General features: G+C 42.4%; 1 protein-coding gene across 1 annotated transcript in view; it reads right to left on the bottom strand.

Annotated features, from left to right (window-relative positions):
* The window catches only part of DGKI (diacylglycerol kinase iota), a 452,274-nt gene extending 435,137 nt beyond the window's left edge, over nt 1-17,137 (bottom strand). Inside the window, exon 1 of the mRNA XM_061198082.1 lies at nt 16,734-17,137. Within this exon, the coding sequence (XP_061054065.1) occupies nt 16,734-17,137 (404 nt within the window). The remainder of the gene's footprint in view (nt 1-16,733) is intronic.
* Between the last annotated feature and the right edge of the window lie 7,695 nt (nt 17,138-24,832).

The raw sequence follows: 24,832 nt of genomic DNA on the forward strand, positions 1-24,832 counted from the left end.
AGAACTCTCTTTCCAAAGAGCAGTGCAAGGAGGCAGGGCACTGAAGTGAAGGGAACATGGGACTTCAAATCCAAAAACTAGACTAAGCCTGGCAATGCCCCGTCACTGGCATGTGACTTTGGGGCAGGCACTTAGTGGTCATGGCTGTTTCCTGTACTGTACAAGGTCTATGAAAACAACACCTGCTCTACCACTCTACCTGTTTTGAGGGTAAAATTAGATCAATTATGTGAAAGCAATTTTTAAATGGTAAAGCTCTAAAAGCACCACACACATTTTTATTATAAGTACCTAAATTTAGTCAGTATTAACAATTTAAGAAATTTGTTTTTTTTTTTTTTAAAAATCCCTTAGATTTTGTTATAATTCTGCACTGGCTCATAGAAAGCTTCTGTTTGAATCTTTAAATAGCTTTGACGTTTATTTTTGAACTAGAGATTTATTTTGCTAAGAAATTCTGAAGGTTTTCTTCAAATGTGAAAGAATGACTCAGGTTTTTTAAATGATCCTTTGGAACTTTCTAGGTGTCTATAACTACACACACGAATATACTTATGAATTCTAAAACATGCTGTTATGGAAAAACTTATATTCCAATTACCTGAAGCCTGAATAGGCCCTTCAGTTAAAGGAGAAAGACTCAACTCTTCTTAGAATATTTAAAAAAAAAAAATTGTACCTACTACGCCATTTCAGCCACACAAAGTGCACATAAATTGTTCCTAACTTCTTCACTGGACCCCAAGTCACTGAACTATTACCTACCTCCCTTCAAGTTCCACTCTGATTACAAGAACTCATAAGGTCTTGTACTGGAGGTGGAATTGGAATCAGTGAGTACCAGGCTATAATCCCTGCAAATCATTTCCTGGCCCCAGAAAACTTGATTTATTCCCCCATTCATACAATGGAAAATTCATATAGTTTTAAAAAGAACCACCAAGGAAAGCTCAGTCTTGGCCTCCTTACAATTGCCAGTAGCATGTAGCTATTCACAGAGCTGAGTCTATGCTTGAACAGGGAAGGAATTCTTGTTTCTTAGCCAATCAACCTTTGTAAAGACCTTTCTCTATGTCCTGTGTTAGGACTGCCTGGGCGCGCTAAGATGAAACACACAGCTCTCTCCTCTCAAGGGATTTTGGTCTAATAAACTACTAGATGGTAGAAATATGGCTATCTGCACACAGGAAATGGAAAAGGGTGAAGAAGGACCAAAGTGAAAAACTGTATTAGGGAGGCAATAAGCAAATATGGGCATAGATCTAAACTCTGCCATTTAACTGGCTTTGTGACCTCAGGCAAGTTGCTTAAAGTCTAAGCCCTAATGTCCTTATCTGTAAAATGGAAATAATAATAGTTCCTACTCAATGGAGGGTTAAATGAAATACTATATATAAAATGTTTAACAGCTCTCCACACAGATTAAGCATTTCATAAAATCAGTAACTTGTACTAATTAATATTCACACAAGTAGGTAGGTAAGTAAATTAACACTTGCAGTCCAATTTGAACCAAGAAAAGCTTTCTCCTTCTCTTAGCTGCACTTCAAAAGAACTTTGGAAGTACACAGGCTGCCTTTGCAGACTCAGGGAACAGTCTACCAGTGGCCACTGGGAAGGGTGAGAACAGTGATGCCTGCTGCTTTTTGGTCATTGGGAGAAGAGGCAGGGTGCGTTGCGAAGGTAGGTGGTGTTCACTCTGCCAGGGAAGACCATGCTCTGCAGCTTCGGGGGTTCAAGGCTCTGCTTCCTGTCTAACTTCAGCTGCTGAAGACGGTGCTTCCACTGGAGAGAAACAAAAATACACCACAGCTTACTGACTGAGAGGGGGCCAATTTAAAAGGAAGAAACTGTTTTAAATCAGGCTGTCTTCTTAAAAACCTCTAAAGGGAGTGCTCTCTGTCTGAGAGATTGCCTGAAACCCTGTCATGTACATAGGACAATGATAAGAACAAAGTCCTTTCCATTTGAAGAATTTTCCAGAAGTCTGTCTCCAAGTGATACACGGAACCCTTTCCAACTGCTTCCAGTTAAGCTTATGTAAAGCTCTTTTTTTAAATCTTTAAACGAATTGCTTTCAAGTGTTTCTAAAACAAAAATTAATTTTTCCATAGAATTTTGACATCTTACGTACAAAGGAATGACACATTTTAAAATGTTCTTTGGACCTTGCAAGAAGTCTATTTTCTGGCTATTTCCCGAAGATCTACATGATACACAAAAGCAACCAAACTGCCCTATCTTTGCCTTTTGAAGAAAAAAAAATGGATTCACTTCCTCAATGCTTACTTCACAGTCTTGAGCCAGTTTTATTTGCTCAACAAATATTGAATAATCTTCTAAAATTAAAAAAAATAAAATATGTTGTTTGGTCTGGCTGAGATAACCGCTAGCACATCCCAGAAGGCTGAGCCTTCCATTTCTGAAATAATCCAGGACAGGTAGCATCTGGGAGCTTTTTTCTCTGATTGCCAGGACACTGCAGCCAGCCATTGTCTGCACATACAAAGAAGACATCATCCAGCCAGGCCAGAAGAGAAATAACCTCTTTCCTGGGGTCCCTGGTGACAACTCTATTTCTAGTACCTCTGGCTTTATCTACTTGTCTATTCCTGACACTGGGAAGCTCTGAGACCCCCGTTCCCCACCTCTCCACGTCTGGCTTCCTGCTCCCAGCCGACCAGCTGGGCTGTGGGCCGCTGCTCCCTGACTCCTCTACTCACTGCACCTGTCTTCTGCGACCTTGGCCTTCTGCCTGATCCGATTTCCAGAGCACTCGGAAGCAGCTTTCTCCTCTTCACATCCTCTAGTACGAGTGAACTAGTTTTTAATAAGTTGTGAAAGGAAAAGTACATATTCTATACCTTAATGAATGCCAAGCCTGTAAATTAAATTTCCTAAGCGTATATCTATCTCATTTTCATATAATCTGAATAATTTTATCACTAGCTACTGACATTTGATGAATGTTCAATATTTTGAAGATTAAAAAAACGGGGACTTCCCTGGTGGCACAGTGGTTAAGAATCCACCTGCCAATGCAGGAGACACGGGTTCAAGCCCTGATCTGGGACGATCCCACATGCCGCAGAACAACTGAGCCTGTGAGCCACAACTACCGAGCCCACGTGCCGCAACTACTGAAGTCCATGCCCCTAGAGCCCGTCCTCCGCAACAAGAGAAGCCACCGCAATGAGAAGCCCATGCACCGCAACGAAGAGTAGCCCCGCTCGCCGCGACCAGAGAAAGCCTGCGCGCAGCAACGAAGACCCAACGCAGCCAAAAATAATAAATAAATAAATAAATTTATAAAAAAAGAATTAAAAAACAAAATCTGCTCCTTAACTGGGTTTAAGTACGGATGATACCACCCTAACAAACACACTCACAGCACTTACTTTGTGACAGGGAGCATTATCAGTGTCAACCTTCAAACAATCATACAAGGTAGGTACTATTGTCATTACCATTAGACGGGGAAACTAAGGCACAGAGGCACTAAGTAACTTGCCCATGGTCCCACAGCAGGCAGAGGTGGAGAACTGAACCCAGGAGGTAGGGCTCCAGAGCCAGGGCTCTTAGCCACTACTCTACTCTGCCTCTCATAGAATTGAAGAGTAAGAATAGTAAGATTTGATTGTGGTTTAATTATTACTGTTTTAAGCTTTGAATGTTTCCCCCTCCATCCAACAAAAGCCAGACCATTAATATTATAGCTTAACTTAGAATTGGTTCCTTATTTATTAGTCTTAAAATCTAAAAGCCATTCTCCACTTGAGCAAAACCCATGGAGGTTAGGCGCAAGAACTCCCCAAGTCCCCATCTAAAAGCCGCTGCCTTTAAAAAGCGGTATTTGCTCCATTTCAAAGGCTCACAAAACCTCAGGGCTGGAAGGAAAAAACATTAAAATTAATCTGCAAAGAGCCTTCTTCCCACCTCTACCCAACCACAGCTCCCTCCCTCAGCCAATACACACAGCCCTGATGGGTTGATTTTTTCTAAAATTACCCAAACAGTGCTCATGCTACCTCTCTGAACCCTACGGATGTCAGGAAACTCATCAGCCATTCTTCAGGTGCTTTATATGTTACGTGAATAAAAAGTAGCTGGCACATTTTCAAAGACTTTGTTATTAAACAAGTTAAAAACAAAACAAAGGTTTAGTTTAGAGTCACGAAGTTGACTGAGGAATTCTTCCTAAAATAACTTTTCCACAGCAGTCAGTCAGGTGAGTTGGAAGGAGAGAAGAAGTGAAGTAACAATACGGAACAGAGGCCATGGGGCGGGGTGGCTGGACCACGGTCGGGGCAGATTCCGGGAACATAGGGCAGCCATCTTTCTGCACATTCTAAGTTCTACTCACAGAAGGACAAGTCAACAGAACATTCCCTGAGGAGAAAATCAATGATGCCCCTTGGAAAGGGATGAGACAGAGAGCTGGAGAGCTAATTAGTGCTACTCAGAAGGCAAATTAAGGCCTTTTCTTTGACAAGCTGCAAATAGCTGGTTAAGCAAGAGATTCTGCCAACCCTCTCCAGCCTCCAACAGCTGGCCGAATGGCTGGCGCAGGTACTCACACAGGAAGTTGTAAACAGAAACAGTCCTGGGCCATTGGACAAAGTGTAAATGAGAAAAAGGCAGACCTTTCTCTGAGTAAAAAGGAAAAATCACAGTTGAGATGGACAGGGAACGAATAACATAGTAGTTTATTTAAAGAAGGCAATTAAATTCACTCATTCAATAAATATTTATCCAACCCCTACTGAGCAATAAGAACAGGATTCAGAGATTCAAATGATAAGGTGCAATTTTTGTCCTCAAAGGAGCTAACAACTTAGCAGGGAAGCATACGACGTTTAAAGTTAACTCTGTGCAAGGCACTGTGCCGAGTTCTCTACCTAAAGTAACTCATTTAGTTCTAACAAACCTCTAAGAGAGGTATTGCTATTACCACGTGAGCCTCAAAGGGGTGACATAACATTCCCAAGATCCGCTAGAACGTGCCAGGTTCAAATCCTAGTCTAATTCCCAGGAGAGAAAATTACACTTCAGTCCTAACACAGCTGTTTAAAAGCATCATGTGAGGACAGGAGAGGACCAACCACCTACCACACGAAGTGGACCCTTTTGAGTTCAAGCCTAAGGAGGAGTTTGCCTGATGAACAAGCCAGGGATGAGTTATGGGAGCGTGACGTGCAAACAGACCTAACTTGGCGTTTTTCTTTCTTTAATCTTCTATATTGCAAGGGTTTGTTATGCCTTGTAACGGGCCCAACATGCCAGCCAGTTCAAACAATTCCAACCACTTCAAACCATTTGAAATTTGCCCATTTTGATAGTGATTTCAAGCAAATTCAACTTCAAGGAAACATAAAAAGCCTAACAGCTTAGATTTTGCTTTGCTCCTTACCTTCTTCCCCGAGCTATCCATTCATATACCACCATTAATGCAGTAACTACTGTCCTAAAACGACAGTTATAGGGTCTCAGAAAAAATAATTAGGATCAGTGTTACCAATATAACACTGTATAAGAAAGCAAATGCCACAGCCCAACATGTAGGCAACAGTCCTTCCAGATGTTTTCGGTCTCAGAGTGAGTGCTTCTGAACCCACTTCAAGGACACCTCAAGGTTGGGTAAGGAATGTGTATCCCAGATCCCAGCCCAGAAAAGCCTGGAAGGTGCAGCTAGCCTGGGCCCTCACTAGGAGTCCTCATTTTCTCAGATTAGAAAGTAGAGTTCCAAAGAGCTAGTTCTAGCCTAACTGAATCTGACCCTATGAGGCAATGCTGCTGTTGCCACAGCAGAAATAAACACCAACAAAGCTCCCATCAACTTCTTCATCCCTTGATGCCACAGGACACAGTGCTGTCACTCGCCCATGTGAAAACCGAACCTCTAAAAGATCAATTAGAGCAGATTAAGGACTCTGGACAGTAGTTCGAGTGCAATCTTGCCTGGTGTGTGTCTTGATGGAGGAAGTGTACGCTTAGCCAAGTCCTAAGTAATTATTGAGGAAGGAAACAGTAAACTGGAACCAAGTTTTTCTTTTTGTTTTTAACATCTTTATTGGAGTATAATTGCTTTACAATGGTGTGTTAGTTTCTGCTTTATAACAAAGTGAATCAGCTCTACGTATACATAAATCCCCATATCTCCTCCCTCTTGCGTCTCCCTCCCACCCTCCCTATCCCACCCCTCTAGGTGGTCACAAAGCACCGAGCTGATCTCCCTTGCTATGCAGGAGCTTCCCACTAGTTATCTATTTTACATTTGGTAGTGTATATATGTCCATGTCACTCTCTCACTTTGTCCCAGCTTAGCCTTCCCCCTCCCCGTGTCCTCAAGTCCATTCTCTATGTCTGCATCTTTATTCCTGTCCGGCCCCTAGGTTCTTCAGAACCATTTTTTTTTAGATTCCATTCATATGTGTTAGCATACAGTATTTGTTTTTCTCTTTCTGACTTACTTCACTCTGTATGACAGACTCTAGGTCCATCCACTTCACTACAGATAACTCAATTTCATTTCTTTTTATGGCTGAGTAATATTCCATTGTATATATGTGCCACATCTTCTTTATCCATTCATCTGTGGATGGGCACTTAGGTTGCTTCCATGTCCTGGCTATTGTAAATAGAGCTGCAATGAACATTGTGGTACATGACTCTTTTTGAATTATGGTTTTCTCAGAGTATATGCCCAGTAGTGGGATTGCTGGGTCATATGGTAGTTCTATTTTTAGTTTTTTAAGGAACCTCCATACTGTTCTCCATAGTGGCTGTATCAATTTACATTCCCACCAACAATGCAAGAGGGTTCCTTTTTCTCCACACCCTCTCCAGCATTTATTGTTTGTAGATTTTTTGATGATGGCCATTCTGACTGGTGTGAGGTAATACCTCACTGTAGTTTTGATTTGCGTTTCTCTAATAATTAGTGATGTTGAGCATGCTTTCATATGTTTGTTGGCAATCTGTATATCTTCTATGGAGAAATGTCTATTTAGGTCTTCTGCCCATTTTTGGATGGGGTTGTTTACTTTTTGATATTGAGCTGCATGAGCTGCTTGTATATTTTGGAGATTAATCCTTTGTCACTTGCTTCGTTTGCAACTATTTTCTCCCATTCTGAGGGTTGTCTTTTCATCTTGTTTCTGGTTTCCTTTGCTGTGCAAAAGCTTTTAAGTTTCATTAGGTCTCATTTGTTTATTTGTGTTTTTATTTCCATTTCTCTAGGAGCTGGGTCAAAAAGGATCTTGCTGTGATTTATGTCATAGAGTGTTCTGCCTATGTTTTCCTCTAAGAGTTTTATAGTGTCTGGCCTTACATTTAGGTCTTTAATCCATTTTGAGTTTATTTTTGTGTATGGTGTTAGGAAGTGTTCTAATTTCATTCTTTTACATGTACCTGTCCAGTTTTCCCAGCAACACTCATGGAAGAAACTGTCTTTTCTCCATTGTATATCCTTGCCTCCTTTATCAAAGATAAGGTGACCATATGTGCATGGGTTTATCTTTGGGCTTTCTATCCTGTTCCATTGATCTATATTTCTGTTTTTGTGCCAGTACCATACTGTCTTGATTACTGTAGCTTTGTAGTATAGTCTGAAGTCAGGGAGCCTGATTCCTCCAGCTCCGTTTTTCTTTCTCAAGATTGCTTTGGCTCTTCAGGGTCTTTTGTGTTTCCATACAGATTGTGAATTTTTTTGTTCTAGTTCTGTGAAAAATGCCAGTGGTAGTTTGATAGGGATTGCATTGAATCTGTAGATTGCTTTGGGTAGTATAGTCATTTTCACAATGCTGATTCTTCCAATCCAAGAACATGGTATATCTCTCCATCTGTTTGTATCATCTTTAATTTCTTGCATCAGTGTCTTATAGTTTTCTGCATACAGGTCTTTTGTCTCCTTAGGTAGGTTTATTCCTAGGTATTTTATTCTTTTTGTTGCAATGGAAAATGGGAGTGTTTCCTTAATTTCTCTTTCAGATTTTTCATCATTAGTGCATAGGAATGCAAGAGATTTCTGTGCATTAATTTTGTATCCTGCTACTTTACCAAATTCACTGATTAGCTCTAGTAGTTTTCTGGTAGCATCTTTAGGATTCTCTATGTATAGTATCATGTCACCTGCAAACAGCAAGTTTTACTTCTTCTTTTCCGATTTGGATTCCTTTTATTTCTTTTTCTTCTCTGATTGCCGTGGCTAAAACTTCCAAAACTATGTTGAATAATAGTGGTGAGAATGGGCAACCTTGTCTTTTTCCTGATCTTAGAGGAATTGGTTTCAATTTTTCACCATTGAGAATGATGTTGCCTGTGGGTTTGTCATATACGGCCTTTATTATGTTGAGGTAGGTTCCCTATATGCCTCCTTTCTTGAGAGTTTTTATGATAAATGTGTGTTGAATTTTTTCAAAAGCTTTTTCTGCATCTACTGAGATCATCATATGGTTTTTCTCCTTCAGTTGGTTAATATGGTGTATCACATTGATTGATTTGCGTATATTAAAGAATCCTTGCATTCCTGGGATAAACCCCACTTGATCATGGTGTATGATCCTTTTAATGTGCTGTGGGATTCTGTTTGCTAGTATTTTGTTGAGGATTTTTGCATCTATGTTCATCAGTGATATTGGCCTATAGTTTTCTTTTTTTGTGACATCTTTGTCTGATTTTGGTATCAGGGTGATGGTGGCCTCGTAGAATGAGTTTGGGAGTGTTCCTCCCTCTGCTATATTTTGGAAGAGTTTGAGAGGATGGGTGTTAGCTCTGCTCTAAATGTTTGATAGAATTCACCTGTGAAGCCATCTGGTCTTGGGCTTTTGTTTCTTGGAAGATTTTTAATCACAGTTTCAATTTCAGTGCTTGTGACTGGTCTGTTTATATCTTCTATTTCTTCCTGTTCAGTCTTGGAAGGTTGTGTTTTTCTAAGAATTTGTCCATTTCTTCCAGGTTGTCCATTTTATTGGCATATAGTTGCTTACAGTAATCTCTCCAGATCCTTTGTATTTCTGCAGTGGCAGGTGTTACTTCTCCTTTTTCATTTCTAATTCTGTTGATTTGAGTCTTCTCCCTTTTTTTCTTGAGGAGTCTGGCTAATGGTTTATCAATTTTGTTTATCTTCTCAAAGAACCAGCTTTTAGTTTTATTGATCTTTGCTACTGTTTCCTTCAATTCTTTTTCATTTATTTCTGATCTGATCTTTATGATTTCTTTCTTTCTGCTAACTGAGGGGGGTTTGTTGTTCTTCTTCTTCTTTCACTAATTGCTTTAGGTGTAAGGTTAGGTTATTTATTTGAGATTTTTCTTGCTTCTTGAGGTAGGATTGTATTCCTATAAACTTCCCTGTTAGAAGTGCTTTTGCTGCATCCCATAGGTTTTTGGTCATTGTGTTTTCAATGTCATTTGTTTCTAGGTATTTTTTGATTTCCTCTTTGATTTCTTCAGTGATCTCTTGGTTATTTAGTAGTGTATTGTTTAGCCTCTATGTATTTGTATTTTTCACATTTTTTTGTCCTGTAAGTGATACCTAGTCTCATAGCGTTGTGGTCGGAAAAGATACTTGATACGATTTCAATTTCTTAAATTTACCAAGGCTTCATTTGTGACCCAAGGTATGGTCTATCCTGGAGAATGTTCCATGAGCACTTGAGAAGAAAGTGTATTGTGTTGTTTTTGGATGGAATGTCCTATAAATATCAATTAAGTCCATCTTGTCTAATGTGTCATTTAAAGCTTATATTTCCTTACTTACTTTCATTTTGGATGATCTGTCCATTGGCAAAAGTGGGGTGTTAAAGTCCCCTACTATTATTGTGTTACTGTCGATTTCCCCTTTTATAGCTGTTAGCATTTGCCTTATGTATTGAGGTGCTCCTATGTTGGGTGCATAAATATTTACAATTGATATATCTCCTTCTTGGATTGATCCCTTGATCATTATGTAGTGTCCTTCTTTGTCTCCTGTAATAGTCTTTATTTTAAAGTCTATTTTGTCTGATATGAGAATTGCTACTCCAGCTTTCTTCTGATTTCCATTTGCATGGAATATCTTTTTCCATCCCCTCACTTTCAGTCTGTATGTGTCTCTAGGTCTGAAGTGAGTCTCTTGTAGACAGCTTATGTATGGGTCTTGTTTCTGTATCCATTCAGTCAATCTATGTATTTTGGTTGGAGCATTTAATCCATTTACATTTAAGGTAGTTATCGATACGTATGTTCCTATTACCATTTTCTCAATTGTTTTGGGTTTGTTTTTGTAGGTCTTTTCCTTCTCTTGTATTTCCTGCCTAGAGAAGTTCCTTTAGCATTTGCTACAAAGCTGGTTTGGTGGTGTTGAATTCTCTTAACTTTTGCTTGTCTGTAAAGGTTTTAATTTGTCTGTCAAATCTGAATGAGATCCTTGCTGGGTAGAGTAATCTTGGTTGTAGGTTTTTCCCTTTCATCATTTTAAATATGTCCTGTCACTCCCTTCTGGCTTGCAGAGTTTCTGCTGAAAGATCAGCTGTTAACCTTATGGGGGTTCCCTTGTATGTTATTTGTTGCTTTTCCCTTGCTGTTTTTAATATTTTTTCTTTGTATTAAATTTTGATAGTTTGATTAATATGTGTCTTGGCATGTTTCTCCTTGGATTTATCCTGTATAGGACTCTCTGCGCTTCCTGGACTTGATTGACTATTTCCTTTCCCACATTAGGGAAGTTTTCAACTATAATCTCTTCAAATATTTTCTCAGACCCTTCCTTTTTCTCTTCTTCTTCTGCGACCCTTATAATTCGAATGTTGGTACATTTAATGTTGTCCCAGAGGTCTCTGAGACTGTCCTCAAGTCTTTTCATTCTTTTTTCTTTATTCTGCTCTGCAGTAGTTATTTCCACTATTTTGTCTTCCAGGTCACTTATCTGTTCTTCTGCCTCAGTTATTCTGCTATTGATTCTTTCTAGAGTATTTTTAATTTCATTTATTGTGTTGTTCATTGTTTGTTTGCTCTTTAGTTCTTCTAGGTCCTTGTTAAACATTTCTTGTATTTTCTCCATTCTATTTCCAAGATTTTGGATCATCTTTACTATCATTACTCTGAATTCTTTTTCAGGTAGACTGCCTATTCCTCTTCATTTGTTTGGTCTGGTGGGTTTTTACCTTGCTCTTTCATCTGCTGCATATTTCTTTGTCTTCTCATTTTGTTTAACTTACTTTGTTTGGGGTCTCCTTTTCACAGGCTGAAGATTCGTAGTTCCCATTGTTTTTGGTGTCTGACCCCAGTGGGTGAGGTTGGTTCAGTGGCTTGTGTAGGCTTCCTGGTGGAGGGGACTGGTGCCTGTGTTCTGGTGGGTGGGGCTGGATCTTGTCTTTCTGGTGGACAGTGCCACATCCGGTGGTGTGTTTTGGGGTGTCTGTGAACTTAGTATGATTTTAGGCAGCCTCTTTGCTAATGGGTGGGGTTGTGTTCCTGTTTTGCTAGTTGTTTGGCATAGGGCATCCAGCACTGGAGCTTGCTGGCCATTGGTTGGAGCTGGGTGTTAGTGCTGAGACAGAGCTCTCTGGGAGAGCCCTCACCGACTGATATTATGTGGGGCCAGGAGTTCTCTGGTGGTCTAATGTCCTGAACTCAGCTCTCCCACCTCAGAGGCTCAGGCCTGACACCCAGCCGGAGCACCAAGACCCTATCAGCCACATGGCCAGGTATGTGGGGATTTTCTTGCCTTTTGGGAAGTCTGAGGTCTTCTGCCAATGTTCAGTAGCTGTTCTGTTAGGAGCTGTTCCACATGTAGATGTATTTTTGATGTATTTGTGGGTAGGAAGGTGATCTCTACGTCTTACTCCTCCGCCATCTTGAAGGTCCCCCTGCAATAGGAGACTCCACTGAAGATGGCAACCTCCGCAAGAGCTAGAGGTGCAGAGGCATTTTTTTCAGAGGGTTTGCAGCTTGCTTTTTTTCTTCTTTTCCTTTGTGCTTTGTCTAGTTTCACTTGTTCACAAGGTGCTTCATGCAGAGGCCTCACACCCAGCACTTCAGATCAGAGTGCCTAGTAAGAAATGGCTGCGCTGACACCTCCAAAAGCCAAATTTTTAAAAATCTCCTTTCCCCAGCTCAGTGTGAAGGAAGGTCTTCTCCAGGCACGTGCAACCAAGAAGGCAGGGCTCCCTTTCCACCTTGCTCCCCATCCAGGGATATGGTTTCACCCAGGGAGGGGCTGGCCACCAGCACTTCTCATCTCCAGCCCGCAGTTCTGTCTTCCAGAAGCACTATTCCAGGCAGGCTTGGACAAGAGAACCTGTCTTCTTTCCTCAACTCAACTCCCATTCACAGAGAGGACGCTCTAGTCCAGGAGCAGTAGGTGGAGAATCTAGAGCCAAGGTTTTTATCTGATCCTGAAGTCTCTAAATATCAAACAAATGTGTAAAGAGCAGACAACAAATTTTTTAAATAAAATAAAAGTATTTACAAAGGAGGATGCTTCATACTGATATTCAGGAAAAGAAAACTTCCCCCCATACAATATTGATTCCCATGCAAGGAAGAACAATGTCCATGCTCTCCTACTTGGCTTTCAACATTCCAAGAGTCTTTCCTAAAAATCACAATCTTGTGTTGCAGGATAATACTCAAAACGGAAATACTTTGTTCTTATCCACCTGTAAAGAATGAATAGACCCTTTTTTACCTTGCAGCATAATCTAAGAAGTTAAAAGCTCCTTGCTGCTACTTTTATCTCATACCAAAAACTCCCTTTCAGGAAGGTCTGGTATTACCATCCTGGTTTATAAATAGAGAAACTGAAGCACAGGCATTAATGTCTCATAAGTAATGGTAACTGTCCAGTCCTCCTTACAAACAAAACCACACTTCAACATTTATTCTGTGCTGCTCAAAGAGGTACAGACAGGCCAGCTCTTCACTGGATCTAGGTTCACCTACACAACTCCTGAGTAGTTTTTATTAAAAGGCGTATAAAATTCTAACCTGGGTATCTTCACAGAGATGGCAGTTGTCATGTAGGTGGTTTTGTTCTCTGAAGCAAAACCAATATATTTTCTGGTGATCATGAATTTATATTCATTTCTATCTCAGAAAGAGTAGAGGAGTTACTTAAAATTATATGGCCAAAGGGACACGGTCCAAAGAATAAAGTATACAAGAGATAATAAATAATGACCTGTGATATATTGCGGAAGAGGTAAAAGAAGAGCTTACGCTGCACACACACATGCAAACACAGACACCCAAGGGAAGAGTTCGAGCCAGAAGTGAATGGTTAGGGAAGCATGATGGGGTGTAAAAAGAATGTCATTTAGAGTCAGATCTGGGTTTAAAGCTGCCTCTTACCCAAGCTCTAAGCCTCAGGTTCATTTGTTTATAAAATGGAAATAACCATAATCACATCATAAAACTGTCATTGAACAGTAAATAAGATATAACATACAAGAATACTTAGCGCAGTGCCTGTACACAGAAGACAACGGATGTCAGCTACCTTCTCCTTCCCCTCCCCTGCATGTTTCTAAATGATTTTTTTTTTAATTTTACTGACTTAAATGGGAATTCTTACAGTGGTTAAAAAAAACCAGTTCCTACACATTACATAGTCATCGGCACATATGTATCTGTTGCAGCACCATAATTTGCAAAGAAAAAGGAAGTAGTAATTTTAAGAGAAAAGTACCAGCTCACTTGCACTGCCTTTTAAAACCTTCAGCTTTACAATCTACCGAGACTATTTGCTCTAGGGGAGCAGAACCTGAAATAAAGGAAGAATTCTCATGAGAAAAATGGTTCCCCCAAAAAGAAAGAGAAGATAATGAGGGGAAATCGAGGGGTATATAAAGGAGTTTATTTTACTTAACAAAGTAAAAGTCGAGCAAAATGAATAATCTGCCTCCAGAAATGGTTATTTAAAGGTTTTCTGTAAAGGGCTCTGGTTCCTAAAAAGACAGGAGTCATTGCATATGCCCACCCACTCCTCATTTATTTTTAAACCCTAGCTTATATGTTCCTTAGCAACAGAAGGAGCAGATGAGACCCCCACACACACACGCACACGCACACCATCTCCCCCAGCCCCCTTCTTCTCTCCTGTCAAGTGTCATTCCGCAAATACCCATGTTCTTCAAAAGATTTTTTTGACCACCTGCAGATCTCTTCTTCCCCACCTCAAATGATCCCCCTTACACAGCAGCCATACTTCACACCCTAACTCAACCCCTTCACTTAGATTCCTTTCTGTGAGGTCTTCCTGACCCCTCTCCATCAACTTCCACCAGTCGCCGTCCTCAGGTGCCCCCCAGAAGTGAGGGGATGTGGTCCTCACTGAGAAGCCAACGCCCAGCTCCAGCCAAAGCTGCCCTTTTCTTACAGACCATTCATTAACCCACCAGCGAAATGGCCAGGCCCAACTACATCTGAGTCCAACATAAATGGCTGCCCTGGTGAATGGGTAGGCCATTCACCGTGACTCTAAAAAAATCATCATCATCATCAAAATGGAGACACTCTCCAGGGTACCCAGGACAAACACGTGCCAGATGAAATACCTACCTTCTGCTGTCTTTCCTCTGACTTTGGGACTGCCTGGCCTTGTTTGGCGGGGCATGGCTTATGAATTCAAAGATCAATTGTTCAGCCTTTGGAAAAAAAGGGCAGAGCAGCAATCCTCAGATATGAGTGTGCTTATGCATTGCCTGAGGAGCTTGCTAAAAACTCCCACCCACAGAGAGCTTGATTTTGTAAGTGTGGGGTGGTGGGCATTTTTAACCAGCCACCTGAGGCAATGCTGTTGCAGGAGCCTTCCTGAACTGGGGACTGTAAAGCTTTATTTAAAAGGAAATGATGTCCACAAAGTGGGATCCACCTCTGTGGATTGTAAGGCAGATGCGGTGTTATCCTTTTGCTAGAAAAACACCGTGTCTGGGTCGATGTCTATGTTTGCGTGTGCACACCCTTACACATGCATGTGTGAGCATGCAACCCAGAAGGCCATGGCCTCACAGAGTACTCATTTCCAAGAGAGAGGCTCTCAGGGAACGACCCCTGCCAAGAAGCGAGCTGAGATGATTTCCCTTGCAAACTCTGGCTTTGTAGCCCTACCCAGTGAGGAGTCACGATGATGAATACCAACGACACAGGAACGATTCTGGGCCCAGGAGCCCAGACCCACAATGTGCTCTGCATTATCAACCGTCCCCTCCAACTCGCAGCTCCTAAATTAGGCTGAATGTAGCCCCTGGTCCCCTAAGGGCCAGACAGGCCATCATAGCTAAGAAGTAGAACTGCCTGTGTCCTAGCATACCTCCCTAGAGCTACCTCACTCTCCACCACGTGTCTATTTTTAGAAACCAGAAATATAAAGAGAAAGATCCATTTCGTCCTGATCTACGTGAGTAACTAAAAGAGCAAGTCAGGTGGGAAGCTCCCTCAATGCACAGTGAACAAAGTGCACGTGGGGGATGAGGGAGTAACACCTCCCCAGGAAGGCCGTTTCGGAGTCGTCAGGAGCCAACACCGAGACACAGAGCACATGCCCTAGTGACCGGGGCCTGCAGTCCAGGCAATGCCAGTGGGGATCCCGGTGATTCACACACATGCTCCCAGAAATACAACACACACCCTCACAAACCCACGCACCTCTGTCATCTGCTTTTGCTTACATAACACCACATGGTGTGACAGGCTTAAAACTTTATAAGCATTTCTGGAAAGGACTGCTAACTTAAAATGAGGAGGGTCACAAGGATGCTTTTACTGACCCCTTTTCAAGAAATACTCCAAAGCCAAGGAAGTGCACATCTTTGTAATTCTATGCTTGTTTATCACCTCAACTTTTAAAATTAACAAGCAGTAACGGTCTCCAAAACTCTCCAAATCTATCAATATCTTTATTCTTGCCTGAAGGTGGGGGGCAGGGAGGAGGAGAGAACCTACTGGATCCTCATTTCTCATTCGTGAATCCTGACACAATTTGGGGTAGTCTTTTGGCATCATTCGGTGGCCATTTATCCCACTCTGCCCTTGTCTTGTAAATACACCCATCCTAGGGGCAAGCAGGGCCCCATTCTCTCCCCCACCCCTTGCTTGCCAGCAGGCTTCCCAAGTCGTCCTTCTGGGCACACCCAGGAGAGAGGGAGAGACCACGTGTACGTGTGACCCTCCGGAACCAGTTGTGTATCTACAGACACAGATTCACAACGACTTTTCCTTAATGGGATATTTCAATGCAGGTCCAACTTCCATAAGGATTTCTCTTCAGGATAGAACGCTGTTCTTTTCTGCCTGTCCGTGATCTCAAGTATCAAGTTAGTGCCAAAGGTTCACCCAGTAAAATCGGCAAGGTAGGGGGAGTGGTTGAAGATGACCCCGGCGTAGGGACAACTTTGAGGACTTCTCTCAAGAAAACCTGGCATATGTGTGTGTGCACCCCGCTCCCACACACACACACACGCATTTTTACTGTTGTTGTTCTGACCTCAGGGACCCAGTCCTCTCTCCAGTTGCGGGGGGGAAACCTGGCGCACGTAGCTTCCCTCCAGCCCAGAAGGCTGGGATGAGAAGTGAACACATAGCCCAGAAGGGGGAGGGAGAAGGAAAGAGAGAGAGAGGGAGGGAGGCAGAGAGAGAGAGAGAGAGAGAGGGCGCCAGGTGCCCCCAAGTCCGAGGAAGCGCCTTTCGAGGGCGCAGAGCGGGTCTCGCGCCCCGCGGCGGCACCTGCCTCCCGGCTGCCGGGCTCGCGTTCCTACCTGTAAGAGACCTGCTTCCGGAAAGTTAAGTTCCGCAGCTTCTCCTCCAGCGCCTCGTCCTTCTCTTTCGGGCCGGCGGCCCCGGGCTCTTCCAGGGCAGCGGCCCCAGCCGCCGCCGCTGCCCCCGCGCCCCTCGGGTCCGCACCGCCCTCGGCGCCCAGGCAGCAGCTCCCGGCGCCGCTTCCGCTGCTGCTGCTGCCGCCCGTTGCCCCCTTCTCCTCTGCCGCCGAGGAGCTGGGGTTCATGGCGACCGCTCCGGCGGCCGCGGAGGGAGCCGAGGCGGCGCCGCTGCAGAAGCCGGACAGACGAACAGCGCTGACAGCGGCCGCCACCGCCGGAGGGCGGACAGGTCTGCGCGCCGCTGGCAGGGGCGGCAAATGGCAGCCCCTTCCCGCAGCATCCATCCGCGGCGGCCCCGCACCGGGGCATTGTGGGAAACTCCGTGCCTCCACTCCCCCTCCCCGACCAATCAGAGGCCACCTCCCTCCGCCTCCCCCTCCCTCCCCGCTGCAAACCCGCGCCCTCCCGCCACCCTGGCCTTTTCCTAAATCGGGGACACCGGCCAGGGCCGAACCTGAACTCTGCCCTGAGGTGTCGGGTCGCCGGAGAGGTGGGCAGAGGGCAGGGGATGAGGAGGCGCCGGGCTGGGGGCGCGGACACTGGCAGCAAGAGAGGAGAGCTCCGGAGGGAAATTCGGAGGACAGCGTGCTGCACCCCGGTTAAGACACGAGGAAGCGGACACCGGGAAGGGAGAGGTGCCCTGCCCAGGCAGCCGGCCCGGGAGCGGTAGCGCCCACCTTGGTGCCCGTCCCCTGATGCCTGATGTCCGGGGCGGCATTCTCCCCACCGCCGCTGCCCGACCGTGCAGAGCCGGAGCCTGGCAGAAGCCTCCCGACCGTGGGAAACCTCGGGGGAAATGCAGCGGGCGCGTGGTCGGTGCGAACCTGGGAGAGAATTCGTAAATTAAGCAGGGTAAATTAAGGCATGAGGAGGAGGTCCAGTTTACGATGCAGGCGAAGCGCCTACCTCCTCTCTCAGGGCGAGGGCTGGGACCCTTTCATCCCTGAATCCCCCAGCCCAGAGCCTTCCTTACACATAGGAAGATCTTCCTAAACAGCTGTTCATAGATTGAATCGGATCACAGGCCCCTCAGCGAAACAGAAAGACTGAGAGAATCCAGGAGGCAAAGTGAGGACGTGAGCGCTGGGCGCTGCCGCGGCAGAGCGGAAAGGAAAGGAAGGGCCCGCTCGAGGAGGGGCTTCCAACGTCTGCGGACCCCACTGCCGACACAAAGGCAAGCTTGCCGTCTCTGCAGATTTAATTGTCCACCGCTCTCTTGTTTTTGTTTCTAAGGTTATTGAAAACTCTATGAGGTTTGAATGATGTGCAACAAAGTGTGTGAGACAGATAGTTTTCCAAATTAGGAATTTTCACGCAAGAATCACTGCTGTCAACAAACACGAGAAAGATTTATACTGAAGGCTAAGTGTAGTAACCAAAATACATACGCATTCAATACATGGACAGGCAATGAGAGAACCAGACCAGGGAAGAATTTCAGGTCGGTGTTGCTGACTCTAAACAAGTTGCTTGATTTTTTTTCCCCCCCTTTATTTTCTCACGACTAGATAGAACTAGGAGATTGAATAAGATACCTCAGATCTCTCTCAACTCCCTCATTCTGTAATTTGCTGCATGTGTACATTATAATAAGCCAAGGGTCAGGGCATTTCCAGAGTGGAGTGAGGAAAGGTAATAATAATAAAAATAATTTTAAAAACAGCTAGTAGTTATTAAGCCCTGGTTTTTACATGACAGATGTTGTGCTAAGCACTTCACATGCCTATCTCTGTGCTTTTTACACTACCCCTCAAATGTATGTTCCCCTTTGCTCAGGCTTATGCAACTAGGAATTGCCAGGTATTACACCCAGGGTGCCTGATTATAGGTCTTTGCTCCCCACCCCCCAACCCCCCACCACCCCCCATGCAGCGTGCTCCATTTTCAGAGGAGAATGGGCATATTAGGTGCTTCAACAGTCATGTTAAATGAGATCTGTGACTACCTAGTGTATCGTAACACCAAGGAAATGTCATCTTACCTGAATTACTAGACAGCTTCCTAACTCCTCCTTCCGGCTAGACAGCTCTCCATACCTCCTCCAATCAATTCTCTAGCTCAACCCCCCAGAGACTTCTGATATGTTTTCCTCTACCTAAAAGTCTTCCAATTACATCGTATTGTCGTTAGGGCAAAGTTCAATTAACCCCTTCACTGATTTTCAAGGCCACATTAGTGGGTGGTGTGCCAGCCCTGCCCACTTCCCCTCCACCCTGTCCTGGGAGTGCCACTCTGAACTGGACTGTGTACCAGTCCCAGATGCTCTCTGCTCTCTCTGCTCCCATCTTTGCATGCATGGGTCCACTGCCTCCTTTTCTGAGCTCCTCCCATCCCTAATATTAGCCTAGCTAACTACATGGAAACAACCTAAATGTCCATCAACAGATGAATGGATCAAGAAGATGTGGTATATTTATACAACGGAATACTACTCAGCCATAAAAAAGAATGAAATACTGTAGTGCCATTTGCAGCAACATGGATGCAACTAGAGATTATCATACGAAGTGAAGTAAGTCAGAAAGAGAGAGACAAATACCATATGATATCACTTATATGTGGAATCTAAAATATGGCACAAATGAACCTATCTACGAAACAGAAACAGACTCACAGACATAGAGAAAGACTTGTGGTTGCCAGGGGGAGGGAGGTGGGGGAGGGAAGGACTGGGAGTGTGGGATTAACAGGTGCAAGCTATTATATATAGGATGGATAAACAACAAGGTCCTACTGTATAGCGCAGAGAACTATATACAATATCTTGTGATAAACCATAATGGAAAAAATATTTAAAAAAAGAATGTCTATACGTGTATAACTGAGTCACTTTGCTGTACAGCAGAGATTGGTACAACATTGTAAATCAACTATACTTCAATAAAAATATTAAATTTAAAAAAATTCAATTTTAAACTATAATATGATGCCATTTTTTAGAATAAACAATTTGAACATAGATGGTACTGGTTGAGGAGGCAGGAAAACCAACACTTTCTCAAATTGTTGGTAGAGTTTGGTATAGTCTCTGATGGGAAATTTGGAGAGATCCACCAATATTTGAAATGCCAACCTAATTGACCTAGCAATTATGCTTCTAGGAATCTGTTCTCTGATATCCTTGAAAGTGTACACTAAAAATTTGACTAAAAACGATGTAAATGTTTGTTAATATAGGACTAATTACTTAAATTATCATTCACCCAAATAATGGAATTCTCTGCAGTCATTAAGAGGAATAAGGCAAACTGATAAGGTATTGATATAAAACAATCTCAAAAATATAACTAAAAAAAAAACAGGGTTCAGAGTACTTAGTATGCTACCATTTACAGAAAAAGAGAGGATAGCTACAAATATAATATTTCAGGAAAGATACATAAGAAAACAGTGATAATCAGTCAGAGTTGAGTGGCCTTAGCTAGACTCTTGAGTTTTGCCTGATTAAATAAATATATACCAACAGGAGACAGAATGTCTTCCAGGCTAACAGGAAAGCCAGATGGACCAATCAGGTGTGTATTTGCATGTTTAAAGAGTGTATTAACACAGCCACTATGGAGAACAGTATGGAGGTTCCTTAAAAAACTAAAAATAGAACTACCATACGACCCAGCAATCCCACTATTGGGCATATACCCTGAGAAAACCATAATTCAAAAAGAGTCACGTACCACAGTGTTCATTGCAGCTCTATTTACAATAGCCAGGACGGGGAAGCAACCTAACTGTCCATCGACAGATGAATGGATAAAGAAGATGTCGCACATGTTTACAGTGGAATATTACTCAGCCATAAAAAGAAACGAAATTGAGTTATTTGTAGTGAGGTGGATGGACCTAGAATCTGTCATACAGAGTGAAGTAAGTCAGAAAGAGAAAAACAAATACCGTATGCTAACACATATATATGGAGTCTAAAAAAAAAAAGGTTCTGAAGAACCTAGGGGCAGGACAGGAATAAAGACGCAGACACAGAGAATGGACTTGAGGACACGGGGAGGGGGAAGGGTAAGCTGGGACGAAGTGAGAGAGTGGCATGGACTCATATATACTACCAAATGTAAAATAGATAGCTAGTGGGAAGCAGCCGCATAGCACAGGGAGATCAGCTCGGTGCTTTGTGACCACCTAGAGGGGTGGGATAGGGAGGGTGGGAGGGAGATGCAAGAGGGAGGAGATATGGGGATATATGTATATGTATAGCTGATTCACTTTGTTATAAAGCAGAAACTAACACACCATTGTAAAGCAATTATACTCCAATAAAGATGTTAAAAAAAAAAAGAGTCTATCAACAAAAATGGGCTGCTACACAAAGGAAAATAAGGTTAAAAAAAAAAAGATCACTGAACATGCACTCGATTTTAAGACAGAGAGAAAGAAAGAAACTTACACCATAGAAGCACAAATAGTTCCAGCATAAGACAAATGAATTCTTTTTGTGGGGTGGCCTTCTGAGTAGTTACTTAAAATATCAGTTATCCTTTTAGACAATTTATTTTCCTTCTTGTTTTTCAGTGGTCACTAAGCAACCTTGTAATTATTCATTCAACTTCTTAGTTACCTTGACTCTAAAAAGTGGAATCCTTGGGCATAGGTCAAAAGCACTCCAATCACAGGAAAAGAAATTGACGTTCAGGTTTAAAAACATGTCATGTATGATTTGGAGAAATGTAAGTACATAAACAAGAAAATGAGCTTCTCTGGGTATATTGAAATACGCTGCTTCTCATCTCAGACCTCCCCTGGAAAAAATCTCCATCACTGGACCCAAAGCCCCACTAGTGGGCTCCTTACCTTATCTTTCTATTATTAATTACTGTTCATTCTAACATAGGTATCAGCGCAGTCTTACATACCAAACTTGAGTCTCCCAAATTCTAGGCCTGATCAAAACAGCCTCAAGCATGAAATTTTAAAGAAAGAAAAAAAAATTTTTTTAGAGTTTAGATTAGCCAGCAAGACAAGTAATAAAGAGAACATCATGTCTAACATTTTTAAAATGTATGTAGTGATTAAGAATTTTCAGGAAATAATACAGAATCATTTTTTTTTTAGAAAGCAAGTAACACACATAAACCACACAAAACACACATATACCACATACACACACACAAACACATACCATTTAGGGTCTAAGTTATTTAAAGACCAATCTAAGGTTAATAGAGCTTTGGAAAATATTGTCAGTAAAGGAAAAAAGGAAAGGAAGTTTCCAGGTTGGAGCTGACGTGTGTAAGCTTATTCCTGCCTACCACCTTTATACTTTACTTTTGCTGCCTGGAATGCTCTGCCTCAAAGATTCCCAAACTTTCTCAGTTTACAGAACACTTAGCATCGCAGTAATTATTTTTCCTGGAACCTCTAGACCAAAAGAAGAACGGAACATTTAGGTTTATTAGGTAGTTAAGTGCTAACGATTTAATAACCATTTATGCCTTAACAACATTTGTTGCTGTTTAAAAAAGTGATACATATAAATTGAAAGGAAAAAAATAATGTTTTATTTCATCCTTAAATAGCCCCAATTACTTACTAATGAGATAGTAATGGGCACGATACAACTTCTCAAACCTTGGAATCATAATAGGTACCACTTTGCTTTTTATCAGAGTAACCACTGAACACCCAGCTCTGCCAAGATAATAATGTCAGTGAAAAAAATGTAGCATGATCCAGTGTGGAAACTGTCAACTACCTATAGTAGTTTGCATGGTGTCTAACAGAGGTTGAGTATCACTGTTTGCCCTGAAAATTTTAAATATCCTTCAATGCCCCTGTGAATTCACGGCAGAGACCTGAGCTCCTCCATGGAGTTCAGAAACCTTGGCTCTACCCCAATATTTTTACATGATGTTTGTTTTTGCATGGGTTCCCTAGAAAACACATTCTTAGGCAAAGCTTACAAGCCAAGGCTTTATGGAGAATTGTAGTCCCAGGACGTTATGAAGGAAAAAGAGAAGTAAGGCAGGAAAAGAGGGGAAATAAATTCAAGGTGGTGAGTATGAGATGGCTGCATCCTCACAAATAAACACACCTGGTTGCTTGGTCACCAGAACTTCATCCAGACAGAACTTACATCATCACTGTATCTGGGAACATTCTGTCTGCAGGAAGAAGGGGAATTTCTCTGCCAGTTTCTTCCTGTCTCCTGACTCCTGTCTCTCATTGGTTGAAGTTTGTCCCTTAGGGAATTGACTCACTCTGCCTTCCAGGTTATGTTCCTGGGGAACCCAGCATCCTGCCACACAGCCGGACGTCTTAGTCCTTTCTGGAAGTGATGGGAGGAAACTCTAAAAATAGAGACCCGTTGAGCCTGAGCATCAAGTTGTTCAGCTTCCTGCCACTCCCTGAGTCCAGCCCTTCTTGGGGGAGGCTGAGACAGCTGGCAGAGGTAGGATATGAGGCAACGTCAATGTCAATGGTGGAGGCTCTCCATTAAGCAGAAAAGAAACAATAGGTTGGGGGGACAGGAGGGGCCAATCATTCTGGAGACGCACATAAACTGGGTCCTGGACACTCTGCTTCTTCTCATCGTTCAGGTCTTACCTCTCATGTCACATTTTCAAAGAAGCCTCCCTGACACTCCCTAAAATGCCCTTCTTAGCCATAGCTGACACAAAACTGTGTGTTTTTTTCTTAAATTCATAGCACTTCTCACTGTCTAAATTGTACTGTCTATTTACTTCTTTGTTTTCTCCTCTTATTAGAACATGAGCTCTATCTTAGCTAATGTCTTCAACAAAACTATGAGACATACAGTAGGTACATTAAAAATGTTTATTGAATGAATGAATAAATGTTGTCTAACATTCATGGGCCTAGAAAGAAAATCAGAGGGCAAGTCAGGAAGGTGCTGGGATTGTACATTTACTGGGCAATAAGGAAAGGAGAAATCTGTACGAGGACTGTGTGTTAAAAATCCCAAGATTCTCAGGCTTACACCATTGCATACAAAATATGAAGCTGCCATACAAAATACGGATACCTGTTGAAATAGAATGGAGAACAATCTTTTAGGTTCTATTGATAGGAATTAATAGGAACTTGTTAGCATGGGCAGTCTCTAAGCTAGATTTAAATTATAATAGAGCTATTCTTTCTCCAGGATGAAAGGGGTCTTAAACTCATCCAATCCAGCCTTCCATCCACGCACAGTACTCCCACAGCATCCCTTCACATGATCCTTTTCAGCCTTGAACAACTGAAGTTATGGGGAGTCACTACTTTCTAAGACAACTCAGTCATTTTCAGCAGGGTATGTCATTTTCAACAGGGTATGTCATAAATTTCTTCTCAGTTTTCGTTATTATTCCTTACTCTGTTTGTGCACCCAGAAGAAATAACATAATTTACTATGTTCTTGTACTTGAGCGGCTGGTTTGGGGGCCAAATTGAAGGAATTAACATTTATTTTCATTAAATTTCCCCTTGCTGTGTTCTGACCATCATTCACCCATCCAAGAGTCTTGGGGATCTGAAGTATGTCATTCATTGCATTCACAATCCCTCCTGATTCCCTATCAAGAGCAGATCTGATCTGCAATATACTGTGAAGTTGCTAATAAACTTCCTGAAAAGGATAAGGTCAGAAACAGAATGAATGGTGTATCCCTAGAAACCTCGATCCAGGCTGATAGTCATTGGTTTTACAGGCAACCACTAAACAGTGATATATACTGTTCTAGGCGCTAGCAATTCATCAGGGAAAAACTAAAGACCTCTCTCTTTCTGCTCTTTTGGTGCTAAACATTCTAGTGGTCTATTAATCACTAACTTTTGTGAATAGTTATTAAAATCCAAATTAAAACATTGAGCTGTACTTTTATCTGCATTTCTCTCTTTGTGGACAAATTTCAGTTGAGGGACTATGTGCAGGACTCTATTTCTATTACATTTCCCCAAAGTATCAGACAAGAAACCCTATCAAAGAAAATGAGGCTAATCTAATGTGACTTTTTAATTAACCCATCCTA

This window comes from Eubalaena glacialis, chromosome 8 (genome assembly GCF_028564815.1).
Source record: "Eubalaena glacialis isolate mEubGla1 chromosome 8, mEubGla1.1.hap2.+ XY, whole genome shotgun sequence".
In the NCBI taxonomy this organism is placed as follows: domain Eukaryota; kingdom Metazoa; phylum Chordata; class Mammalia; order Artiodactyla; family Balaenidae; genus Eubalaena; species Eubalaena glacialis.